The 13,162-nt window shown below is 38.9% G+C and overlaps 1 protein-coding gene across 15 annotated transcripts in view; it reads left to right on the forward strand.

Moving 5' to 3' along the window:
• The window catches only part of MED13L (mediator complex subunit 13L), a 324,733-nt gene that overhangs the window by 294,774 nt on the left and 16,797 nt on the right, over positions 1 to 13,162 (forward strand). For 8 of the 15 annotated variants that reach the window (XM_021073120.2, XM_021073121.2, XM_021073123.2 and 5 more), the window contains 7 exons: positions 799 to 991; positions 2,391 to 2,817; positions 3,378 to 3,612; positions 4,637 to 4,825; positions 7,577 to 7,800; positions 8,246 to 8,388; positions 11,866 to 12,024. In XM_021073120.2, coding sequence (XP_020928779.1) covers positions 799 to 991; positions 2,391 to 2,817; positions 3,378 to 3,612; positions 4,637 to 4,825; positions 7,577 to 7,800; positions 8,246 to 8,388; positions 11,866 to 12,024 — 1,570 coding nt within the window. The remainder of the gene's footprint in view (positions 1 to 798; positions 992 to 2,390; positions 2,818 to 3,377; positions 3,613 to 4,636; positions 4,826 to 7,576; positions 7,801 to 8,245; positions 8,389 to 11,865; positions 12,025 to 13,162) is intronic. The other 7 variants (XM_084994191.1, XM_084994192.1, XM_021073128.2 and 4 more) reach the window with 1 other exon arrangement.

The raw sequence follows: 13,162 nt of genomic DNA on the forward strand, positions 1-13,162 counted from the left end.
GGCATCAATTAAGCCACTGAAGGAATTCCTTGGATACAGTAATTTGTAAACACTGCCTGGTCCATGTATGTGTAGTTATATTAAATCATAATTACCCTATCACAGAAAACTTGTCTAAGCAATTTTAAAGCCCAGCCATTCTTGTGAATGAAGCTTTCAACAGGAGTTAACAAAACATGAAAGTATTCCTGATCATTTTAGATCTTAATGACTTTATTAGAATAGCTCATTTGGCAGTAATGCATACCTGCTTCAGAAGAGTGAACACTAGAGAATTTTTTCAGGGCTTAGTAAGCCTTCTGTTCATCAACCCTAGTAAAGGCTAATAATATGGGCTGTCCCGCTGGTGAACAGGTAGTTAAGTAGCTTACTTTTTGTGGGTATGTTATTCTAATTCTCTGCCATAAGTACCCATTTAGTGTCCTGGAGGTTAATAACAGGATCTTATTGTGCTAAAACAACTATTTACTTTTAAAAAGTGATCAGCATATCCATTGCTTCCTTGGCCTCTGCTGTTGGTGATCTCCAATGTCTGTAACAATGTAGCAGATGGCCCATAAAATTTTAATGTTATCTTATGGGAAAACATCATGAGTAGGGATTGCTTAAGAGGTTTTAGTGGACATATGTCTCGGTCAGCCTTAGTAGGCAAGAATCTGGTTAATGCTTTATTTGACCATTAGCAACCAGGTAGTGCTCAGCAATCTTCCCTTGTGCAGGGGGAAGTAGTTGGGGTAAAGAAACATTTATTTTTCTTTAGAGGAAATGTTTTTCCTTAATCTCGTTTTATGTTATCAGATGTGTAGGCTTGGCCAGCACAAGCCCATCTGCAAAGTGCTGCGCGATGGGATCATGCGCGTGGGGAAGACAGTGGCGCAGAAGCTGACGGACGAGCTTGTGAGTGAGTGGTTTAGCCAGCCATGGGGCAGCGAGGAGAATGACAATCATTCCAGACTCAAACTTTATGCGCAAGTTTGCCGCCATCACCTAGGTAAATGGGGAGTTATTTGGCACAGTAGAATTGGAGACGTAAATAGCAGGTTGCCCCCTCCTCGCAATTAGTGATGCAGTATACTTATTTTGTCTCAAGTAATGCTGTATTTATTTAGGTCCTATTTTTGTGTTCTCCATACTTAAATGCTAATTTTTTGTGTACATATATTCTTTTTTTTTCCCACTGTACAGCAAGAGGATCAAGTTACCCTTACATGTATACATTACAATTACATTTTTCCCCCATCCTTTGTTCTGTTGCAACATGAGTATCTAGACATAGTTCTCAATGCTACTCAGCAGGATCTGCTTGTAAATCTATTCTAAGTTGTGTCTGATAAGCCCAAGCTCCCGATCCCTCCCACTCCCTCCCCCTCCCATCAGCCAGCCACAAGTCTTTTCTCCAAGTCCATGATTTTCTTTTCTGAGGAGATGTTCATTTGTGCTGGATATTAGATTCCAGTTATAAGTGATATCATATGGCATTTGTCTTTGTCTTTCTGGCTCATTTCACTCAGTATGAGAGTCTCTAGTTCTATCCATGTTGCTGCAAATGGCATTATGTCATTCTTTTTTATGGCTGAGTAGTATTCCATTGTGTATATATACCACCTCTTCCGAATCCAATCATCTGTCGATGGACATTTGGGTTGTTTCCATGTCCTGGCTATTGTGAATAGTGCTGCAGTGAACATGTGGCTGCATGTGTCTCTTTTAAGTAGAGTTTTGTCCGGATATATGCCCAAGAGTGGGATTGCGGGGTCATATGGAAGTTCTATGTATAGATTTCTAAGGTCTCTCCAAACTGTTCTCCATAGTGACTGTACCAATTTACATTCCCACCAACAGTGCAGGAGGGTTCCCTTTTCTCCACAGCCCCTCCAGCACTTGTTTTGTGGATTTATTAATGATGGCCATTCTGACTGGTGTGAGGTGTGTACATATATTCTTTAAAAGCTGTTTAAAGTTGCCTAAAGAAGTTGTATCTAATTTATTCCTCTTGGCATTAAATGCTTAATTTTAACCCAGATTCCCGAAAGAATCTTAGACAGTTATGAGGCTTATACACACAGGAGCATAATATACTCTATTCTAATAGCCTTAGAATATATAGCCTCTCATTTTCTCTACAGAATCAGCTTGAAAGGAAAATATTACAAATGATTAATTTTTTTCTTTTTTTTTTAATAAGGCTCTTCTCTAGAATTTATAAGAAGTAGCCCAGTGTTTATTTCCATATTTACAGAACATGTAAGCTCATGTTCACGTGTGGAGATAGCATTTGGGGTGTCATAATCAGAAGCGTGTTTTTTTAAAAAGTGACTATTCTGGATTTCTGCTTCAGCCAGACACTGCAGAACATCACTAAAGCCACCTCTCTGCATGTACTCTTTCAGCACCTTATCTAGCCACTCTGCAGCTCGACAGTAACCTGTTGATACCACCTAAGTACCAGACCCCACCAGCAGCAGCACAGGGACAAGCTACACCTGGGAATGCTGGGCCTTTAGCCTCAAATTCCGGATCGGCAGCTCCCTCGGCTGGCAGTGCATTTAATCCCACCTCTAACGGCAGTTCTACGAACACGGCAGCAAGTAGTTCCGCATCTGGTTCCTCTGTACCACCAGCCTCCTCATCTGCCTCTGCTCCCATTATTAGCCAGATAAGCACTACCTCTTCTTCAGGATTCAGTGGTAGTGTTGGAGGGCAGAACCCCAGCACTGGGGCCAGCTCTTCAGAGAGAACACAAGGGAACATAGGCTGTGGTGGAGACACTGAGCCAGGGCAGAGCTCCTCTCAGCCCTCACAGGATGGACAGGAAAGGTACTGTATTCTCTCACTGAGATGGTAGCTTTAGCCTGGACCCCTTGTCTCTTCTTTCTCTGCACCCCCAACCCCCTCAACTTCAGAGTCTCTAAATCCAGTCAAGTGCTGTATTTCTATTCTTCCCTAAAGTAACAATTGTCAGTCTATAGCTTCAATATTAAGAAATTTGAGACTTCTTATAAACTATTATTATATCACTAGTATAATAGTAATATTAATGTACTTACTAATTAATATACTAATATTAGTATAATATTACTAGTAATACTATTATATGAATGTAATATATGGATAGTAGTAATAGTAAGCTATTGCTATTAACATAGTAGTATTATAAAATATTTTGTAGAATATAGCCACGGGGAGAAAAGAAATCTCTCATTTTAGAGGAGCATATTGTCATGTTCCAATTTATCTTTGTCCTAACTGGTTTGCTTTGTCTTCAGTTTGGTACATGTTAATGTTACATTTAATCTGTAATCATTGTCCACAGAGTCAGTGTGTTCTGGAATTGATATATTTTGTGTAATTTATATTTATTTTGTGCTTCTCATAAGTGACTCTGTCTGCAGTGTTACAGAAAGGGAGAGAATAGGAATTCCCACGGAGCCTGACTCCGCAGACAGCCAAGCCTATCCTCCTGCTGTTGTCATTTACATGGTGGACCCCTTCACTTACACCGCAGAGGAAGACTCTACTTCTGGAAATTTTTGGCTGTTGAGTTTGATGCGCTGCTACACAGAAATGCTGGATAATTTACCTGAGCATATGAGAAATTCTTTCATTCTCCAGGTAACTATTTGCAGATTTTTTACTTTTTTATTGTTTTTATGAAAGTAAATAGAAGTTTGTGATTTTTTTTTTTTAATTGGAAGTATATGAAAATAGAAAAAAGTTCTTAAGTCTACCTTTTAGATTCAGCCATTATTAGCATTTTGGTGTTTTCTTAGCCTTTTTTTCTATATTATCTTACACAGTTGAGATCATACTTTTCATGTAATTTTTAGTCTTTTTGTACTTAAAGTTATTCATGAATATTTTTCACCTTATTTAAAATTCTCACATGTATCATATTTATAGATTGCGTATTTTCCATGTTTAACTGTTACTCTACAGTTAGGTAGGATTACTCTTTTTTCTACCTTCGCACTATTAAAAATACAACCATAATAAACATCTTATATATAAAATCTTTTTCAGGTTATATTTTTATTAAGTGAATTCTTAGATAAAGATACTAATAAATAATGCCAGATTCCTTTCCCCAAAGTTTCTAGTTATTTACATTTATTTCAGCAGTGAATGATCATGCCCGTGTTCACTGTACCCTACATGCTTAACAGCATGAGAATTTATAATTTAATGAATGAAAAATGATGTCTTGGGTATTTGAATTTGTTTTACTGACTTTAACTAAAGCCATCATATAGAATTAAAAGATTGAAGTTAAACCTACCAGTCTAGTTTGTTGATAGTTTTCAGTTTTTCAGTAATCTGAAGTTTTTGTCTCAAATGATTGGTCAGTAATGCCAAAGATGCCATGCATACCACATGTATACATTATAGAAGTGAGAAACTTAGGAGAACAGCAACAATAAATTGAAAATTTTATCCCTAAAATGGGAATAGGATAATTTCTAAGTGACAGGTAACTTGACCAGCAAAGTGACACCTCTTAAATTGCTGGTTACATTTGGAATTAAGATTGAATTGTTATCTGTATTTTAAAACTGAAGTTCCCTCCCCCATTTTCCGGCTGCCTTGTTATTAGCATATTAGATCTCAATTTTAGTTTTGTTTGTATTTATGTCTTTAGATTGTGCCTTGCCAGTACATGCTGCAGACAATGAAGGATGAACAAGTTTTCTACATTCAATACTTGAAGTCCATGGCATTTTCAGTGTACTGCCAGTGTAGGCGACCTCTGCCTACACAGATCCACATTAAATCCCTCACAGGATTTGGGCCTGCTGCCAGCATTGAGATGACCCTTAAGAACCCGGAGGTAGGTAGAAGCAGGGCAGAAATTTGCAAAAAGAACACTTTATACTAAAGATGCAGGCCAGGAGAGTTGCTTGCTTGGTTGATCTTCTACCTTTATGTAAGAGTGGTAGATTTCTTTAATTTTTAGGTTAAAATAGAGGAGATACTTCTCTGAACTTGTACAGTTTTTTGAGAAAAGAGGCAAGCAGACACTTGGTATTTTTGTTGTTGTTGTTGTTGTTGTTGTTGTTGTTGCTATTTCTTGGGCTGCTCCCTTGGCATATGGAGGTTCCCAGGCTAGGGGTCGAATCGGAGCCGTACCCAGCAGCCTACGCCAGAGCCACAGCAACTCGGGATCCGAGCCGTGTCTGCAACCTACACCACAGCTCATGGCAACGCCGGATCGTTAACCCACTGAGCAAGGGCAGGGATCGAACCCGCAACCTCATGGTTCCTAGTCGGATTCGTTAACCACTGCGCCACGACGGGAACTCCTGACTACCTATTTTAAGATATCCCCAAGTGTCGTGTATTGTTTTCAAAGATTATAACAGACTGGCAGAATGCCTTGAGAATTAATGAGATAAAATGAGGCTTAGGTTAAAATAGATTGCAAAAATATGCTTTTTTCCCCTTTTGCTTAGTAACAGGAAGAAAAGACTCAATCACTTGACTTAACCAAATATTAAGCATATTCACTGAGGTTTATAAATTTTTACTTGCATCAAGGTAATGGCTGATTGCTAAATGTTGCCTATCCCTCAGTCATCCCCTAGAATTTTTGTAGCTATAGCTGAGTGTCTCCTGTGTGCCACACACTCTGTCAGGTACTCACTGTGCAGTGGTGAACCAAACATCAAGCCCCTGCTTCCAAGGATTCTCATTCTCTGTGGTGGCACAGTCTCATGCAAGCTCCTGGCAGCCACTATTCTACTTGCTATCTCTTTGGGGGTCCCAGTTCTAGCTATTTTATGTAAATAGAATCATACAATGTGCAATCTTTTATGTCTGGCTTCTTTTGCTTAACATAATGTCTTTAAGGTTTATCCATATCAGTACTTTGTTCTTATGGCTAAATGATACTCCTTTGTAAGGATAGACCACATTTTGTTTAGCTATTTATTAGTGGATGGACATACGGATTTTCCACTTTTTGGCTATTGTGACTCATGCTGCTTTAAACATTTGTGTTAAGGTCTTTGTGTGGGTGTATGTTTTCAGTTTTCTTGGTAAGTACCTAGGAATGGAATTCCAGATTACAGAGAGTGAATGGATCAGTGATAAGGTTAGCTTTGAAACTAGTTGTTGAGTAAATGGAGTTGGATTAGATTATTTCCAAGTCTGTATTAGCTTTAAAGTTCTGTAAGTCCATTATTACTGTATCTTATGGTATATAATTCGGGGGTTGGCAACTCTGACTGTGGGCTAAATCCAGCCTGCAGCCTGTATTTGTATGATCAGATAGATAAGAATGATTATTACATTTTTAAAAGAGAAGATTATGTGGCAGAGACTCATAAAGTCTAGAGTATTTACTGTCTGGTCCTTTAGAGAAGTTTGCTTATCCCCGGCTGTAATTTACTAAATATTGAAGTGTGTACAATAGCTGTAAACAAAGATGACAATTAAATTTCATCACCGTTTATCTAAAATATTTGTCTTGGGTAAAAGCTAATGCTTTAATTTCTTAAAGCATTACACACATATTAAAGTATAATATACATACTGGAATATACCCAGTCTTTAGTGTACTGCTTGATGAATTTCCAGTAAGTAAAAATTATATAATAAGCACAGGAACAAAATATTACAGGTTTCCAGAAATCCTAATATCCCTTCCAGTCACTCCAGTGGTAATCACTACTCTGACTTACAACAACATAATTTTGCTTGTTTTGGGCTTTTATATAAATGGAATCATATAATCTACAATCTTTTGTATCCAGCGTCTTTTACTCAGTGTTGAAAATCATTCATTTTATTGCTTGTAGTGGTAGTTTTTTCACCCTCCTTGCTATTTAATATTGTACTCTGTGACTGCCACAATTCATCATGCATTCCACTGTTGGTAGATATTTAGGTTATTTTCTGTTTGGAGCTATTATGATTGATAGTGTTGTGAACATGCTCATACCTGTCCTTTGTAAACATATATGTGCATTTTGGTGGGTCATAGGGTATGTATTTGTTCAGCTTTGGCAGGTGTTGTCAAATACTTTACACAGTACACCATATATCAGCAGCATATGAAAGTTCTGGTTGCTCTGTATTGCCACCAATACTTGATGGTTTCTGTCTTTTTTCAGACATTCTGATGGGTGTGTAGTAGCATCTCATTGTGGTTTTAATCCACTTTGCTACTGACTAGTGAAGTTGGGCCAATTTCCTTTCTAAAACAATACTTTCTTTTAATAAGGAAATACTGGTTTGGAGTTTGCTTATGACACGAAGTTAAAAGATCCAGTGTTGTCACTGCTGTGGTCCGATCACTGCTGTGGTGCAGGTTCGATCCCTGACCTAGGAACTTGAGCTTGCCACAGCAGTGGAAAAAAGAAGGAAGAAATACTATTTTTATTGGGTTTCCTAGCTTAAATAACTTAAAGAATCTTTTTTTTAATCGTTATTATTTACATATATGGTATTAGTCTGGGGGTGGGGTAAGGCAATCTATAGTCATTTTTCCCTATTGGTTTCTCTCAGTACTGTATGGGTTTTATTGTAAACATAGAGTTGCATGGCTTTGTGTTGATACTGATTTTGATTTTGATTTCAGCGGCCCAGCCCAATCCAGCTTTATTCCCCTCCTTTTATATTGGCCCCAATCAAAGACAAGCAGACAGAGCTGGGCGAAACATTTGGCGAAGCGAGCCAGAAATACAATGTGCTCTTTGTGGGCTATTGTCTGTCTCATGACCAGCGCTGGCTTTTGGCTTCCTGCACTGACCTCCATGGAGAATTACTAGAAACTTGTATTGTAAATATTGCTTTACCAAACAGGTAAGGATCCTTGGTGTTCATGGTGCATATAAATTGTTTCTGTGCTTTTTTCAGATATAGGTCTTTTTTTTTTTTGCTTTTCAGTGCCAAAACTGCGGCACATGGAGGTTTCCAGGCTAGAGGTCTAATCAGAGCTGCAGCTGCCAGCCTATACCAGAGCCACAGCAAGGCCATATCCGAGACATGTCTGCGACCTACACCGCAGCTCATGGCAACACCGGATCCTTAACCCACTGAATGAGGCCAGGGATCAAACCTGCAACCTCATGATTCCTAGTAGGATTAGTTTCCACTGCACCACAATGGGAATTCCAGATATAAGTCTTTCTAGTTTTCCTGTCTAAATGCAGTGTGCCGTGTGGGTGGGTTCTTTGGAATTTTCTTGGTTTTATAAGCTAAGTGATAGCTTCAATTCATTTGGGGACCCTTTTCCCTTCTGTTTTAGATCTCGGAGGAGTAAAGTATCTGCTCGTAAAATTGGACTACAGAAGTTATGGGAATGGTGCATAGGTATCGTCCAAATGACATCTCTGCCCTGGAGAGTTGTAATTGGGCGACTTGGGCGTCTTGGCCATGGGGAGCTTAAAGGTGAGAAATCCCTGAAATAAAGAAAAGGAAAAGGGCTGTGTTAATGTCATTAACTGAGCTGAGGGAGAAAGTTTGTAAAATTGGTGGGAAGAATAAAGGAGATTATATTTTCTGATTCTTTTAAATATACAAGATAAACCAGTGGTTTTTAGACTTTTCACAAGCAACAAAATCATTTACAGAAAGAATATCTTAAGTATTGATCCCCAGTATATAAAACAGAAAAATGATGGTTTTTTCCCTAATACAATGTTTTCTTATCTTTAGAGTCAGTGAGAAGAACAAGCCCACTTTAACCAGAAAATTTTATATCAGAGATTATGAATGATAATAGAAGTCACATATAAGAACAGTCTTTACTTTCTTTTGTTTTTGGTGGTTGATGCTGATGAGTTTTATATTTCTTTACTTTTGTTTTGGTAGCATGATAGCAAGATAATCCTGATTGACAAAGACAAGTAGTGGCAAATTGGAACGGTCCTTATTCGCATTGCCACTGTCTAATAGTCTTCAGTCTGGAAATTTAAGAGAGCAGATTTTTAAAAATTGAATCCACCAGCGTATCTACCAACTGCTTATATTCCTTATCATAAATATAACAGTCAGTCACAAAGCACTCAGAGTAACTGCAACACAACACAACTGACCATTGGCAGCTGCTTTGCCTGGCACTGAGCCCAGCTCATTTATTATCCTAGTGCAGCCACTTGTACAGTTTTATATAAGCAATATGAACAGGCCTAGATTATTTTTTTAAAGCCCTATCAAGGACAGATTTATAAAAAGTTCAATATATGCATATAGATGGGAGAAGTTTTTTCCTAAGGTCTGCACAAAAGCAAGCATATGTCACAAATTACCTTGGTGGTTTTTACACGTACCAAGTGTATTAGAGCACAGTCAGCAAACTTTCTTTGTAAAGGGCCAGATAGTAAATACTTTCAACCTTGCAGGCTAACTGCTCACTGTTGAACAACACTGCCATTGTAATGTCAAAGCAGCCATAGACAGTACCCCAGTGAATGGGTGTGGCTGTGTTTCAATAAAACCTTGTTTACAAACAGGTGGGGTGGACAGGATTTGGCCAACAGACCATAGTTTGCTGACCCTTGCATTAGAGTGTATGTATTATTTCTTTACATGAAATTTATATCAGGTATTTGTGGAAGCCCTGAAGTCAAACCCCTGATAACTTGCTTTTGTAGCAAGCGGCTGATAATGAATTAATTATTAGGTTTTATAGCAATTTATGCAAATATAATATGTATTAAATGTTTTCTTAGGAATCTTTTACACACAATTTTGTTTGTTAAACTGTAGACCAATAGAAAATATTACCCTTTTCATTTTAAAAGAATATTATACTTATAATGAATCTGTATCAGTAGCCTGAAGGTCTAATACATTAGGGGATTCCTCATTTCATTTCTGTCAGAATCCCTATCTTCTCTCCTAGTATGCCTTTTAGTGAATCTTATTTCTTAAAGGCTTTGAGCTACTCTTAACCCTTGGGAAAAGTTAGAATATAATATAAAGAAATAGAGGGGGTAAAAATGTAGCCTCATGGTCTAGTTACTTGGTGTTTTGGAAAATTACTAAGGCCATCGCCTAACCTTATATGATTTTTTAGAAGGGACATGCTCTACTTATCTCTTAGAGGAGAGGAATGTAACTGTGACTGAAGACCCCATCAAAAGATTGAGAGAAAATGTACTTTAAAGAAATAAAAACATGGAGGAATTCCTGTCATGGCTCAGTGGTTAAGGAATCCAACTAGGAACCATGAGGTTGTGGGTTTGATCCCTGGCTTTGCTCAGTGGGTTAAGTATCCGGCGTTGCTGTGAGCTATGGTGTAGGTCACAGACGCAGCTCGGATTCCACGTTACTGTAGCTCTGGTATAGGCCGGTGGCTACAGCTCCTATTCGACCCCTAGCCTGGGAACCTCCATATGCCGCGGGAGCAGCCCAAGAAATGGCAAAAAAAAAAAAAAAAAAAAAAAAAAAAAAAAAAAAAAAAAACCAAAAAAGAAATAAAAACATGGAGAATAAAAGCCTAGTGAGCAAGACATCAGTTTAGCAACCTAGCTCCTTCCTCGGGGAACTGAGGTCTGTACCACATTGCATTTCTGTGGGGCAGTATCAAATATGAGTCCTTAGATTTCAGAGCCAGCTTTGTAAATCTCTGTTCTTTTATCACCAAAGTGTTTGTGATAAAAATAATTGTACTGTCTTTTCCTTATTTGGTCTTTAAATACAGAACTTACATCTCTTTGGTTTTTCTGCAGTTTTTAAAAATATCCCCTCCATGCTCTGGCCACTTTCATTTCAGCCACTTCAGTTCGATGTTTGTTAAGAATATGAAATGTGAAAAAAAAAAATTTCTTCAACTTCCTTTTTAAGGGGAGAGCATTTTGTTTGAAAAAAGTATGTGGGTGGTCCCATTGTAGCTCAGCAGGTTAAGAACCTGACATAGTATCTGTGAGGATACAGGTTTGAACCCTGGCCTTGCTCAGTGGGTCAAGGATCTGGTGTTGCCATGAACTGTGGCATAGGTCACAAATGCGGCTCAAATCCCACTTTGCTGTGGCTGTGGTATAGGCTGGCAGCTGCAGCCCTGACTCTACCCCTAGCCCAGGAACTTCCATGTGCCGCAGTGCATCCCTATAAAAAGGAAAAAAAAAAAAAAAAAAAAAAGGAAAAAGTAGGTGGAAGTAGAGGGTGGAGTGGCATTATTACATCAGTGGAATGTGACGTGACAGCTGTGTGCAGCTGCAGTGGTGTTACAGGCTTCATGTGTGTCAGGGGTTGAAATAGAGGGAGGAGGGAGTACTTTGCAGTTCTCAGTAATGTTACCTTCAACAGTCTGTGAGTAGACATAGTGCCTTTGTTTGGAGGCAGTAAACAAATAATGGAAAAAAAGTTTGTGCCAACTTTTTATTCTGAACAATTAGTATGGCAGCGTTTGAAGCACTTCACCCACGCCCATTGACCATCAGCTCTTTTGGGCATGCCAGGGAAGGGTTCCTTTCATTTTTTCTGCCTTTGATGAAACAACCAGCCTGCAGCAGTAAACAGAACTGACGTTTGCCCCCAGCTGTGCTCTCTTCTAATGAAGAACATCAATCAAGGCAGCCAAAGAAGTGGACCTGGAGAGGGAGGAGAAAGGATGGAACAGACTGACATCACCATCAGAAAGTATTTGAAGTGCCTAAGCCTGCCGTGGCCTGTGCTAGACTCACAGGTCTTTTCAGACATGATTTCAGTCTGAACAATCATAGGCTTTTGTTTCTTTGTTAATGAAGTGTAATAGAGGTCAAGTAACATTTTCTTTGTATCCAGGATGGAGCCTGTGTAAAGCCATATTCCCTTTAGGGCCCAATCCTGGAAATTCAATTACCAGGCAAACCTGGTAAAACACTCAAACCTCACATCAATATGAATTTCTAAAGACTATGTATGACTGATATTTGATTCCAGATTGGAGTATCCTCCTTGGAGAATGTTCACTACAGACAATCAGTAAACGGCTCAAGGACGTGTGCCGGATGTGTGGAATTTCTGCCGCAGACTCTCCTTCTATCCTCAGTGCCTGCCTGGTTGCCATGGAGCCTCAGGGGTCCTTTGTAGTGATGCCAGGTAAATCTCTTCTTGTCAATTTTATTAATTAGATATAATAGCAGTTCAGTCTGTTCAAACTTGAGTCCACACTCTAGAATGTATCTTTAATATCTTTATAAGAAAAGATTGTACTTACAGATCAAAAATGGAAACCATTTGGTCTCTTCCAAAGGGAGTGGGTTGTGTTTTTATTATCTTTGTTGACCAGTTCTTGGGAGAGAGCCCAGATGCTGGGTATGATTGAGAGCTTTTAGAGTATGGCAGGTTGCTGTTGCCTGACCCTGACCTGTTGTAAGCGTGTGAAAATCACCCTCCCAAAATGACTAAGGTGGGCACCAGCATGAGACATTTGAATATCCTTTTGAAGAAAGGTATTTGACAGACTCTCCAGGCAGCCTCAAGAGGATGTTTAGAGTCTCTGATGTGGCTGAGGATGAATGTGAGGCAGACAGGGGTGGAGCCCTTAACACTGTACCAGGTAGCCACAGTAACTCTCAGTGCCAGGATGTGGCCAGCCAGAACAGCATGGCCACAGAATTTTAAAAAATTAGCAACTAAGCTATTTTATATGTTTACCAACTAGGCAGTGTTATACTTTTTAAGCCTGTTTTTACCATCCAGATAGTTGCTTGTGGTCAGTCTAGGGAGAGACAGATGTCTGTATTGACCTGTGGTCAGACCTTGGGTTAATTGCACCGCTTGGGGAGATTACATCATTTCTTTGTGCTCTGTCCTTATGAAATGGGGATAGTTGTTCCTACCTCATAGTGTGGCCGTAATGATTGTATGAGATGATATGAATAAGGAATTTAGCACAGAATCTGGCATGTTGTAAGCATTCAATAAGTATTAGTTGTGACAATTTTCAGTTGAATGGTACTGTTTCTACATAACTGCATCATTTGGGAGAACAGTCCTTTATAAATTGTGAGCAATCACAGGAGGAAAGTTAGTTTTATTTTTAGAAATGCTTCTTAAGTAATTAAAATATATTTGGTTCTCTCAACCCAATTTTATTGAAACCTTTTTTTTTTTTATTTTATTTTATTTTTTGGTCTTTTTGCTATTTCTTGGGCTGCTCCTGCAGCATAAGGAGGTTCCCAGGCTAGGGGTCTAATCAGAGCTGTAGCCGCTGGCCTACACCAGGGCCACAGCA

This window comes from Sus scrofa, chromosome 14 (assembly GCF_054392235.1).
Source record: "Sus scrofa isolate SSC_HxYL_T2T_F1_AM1 chromosome 14, Sscrofa_HxYL_maternal_Yorkshire_Landrace_v2.0, whole genome shotgun sequence".
Taxonomy (NCBI): Eukaryota; Metazoa; Chordata; class Mammalia; order Artiodactyla; family Suidae; genus Sus; species Sus scrofa.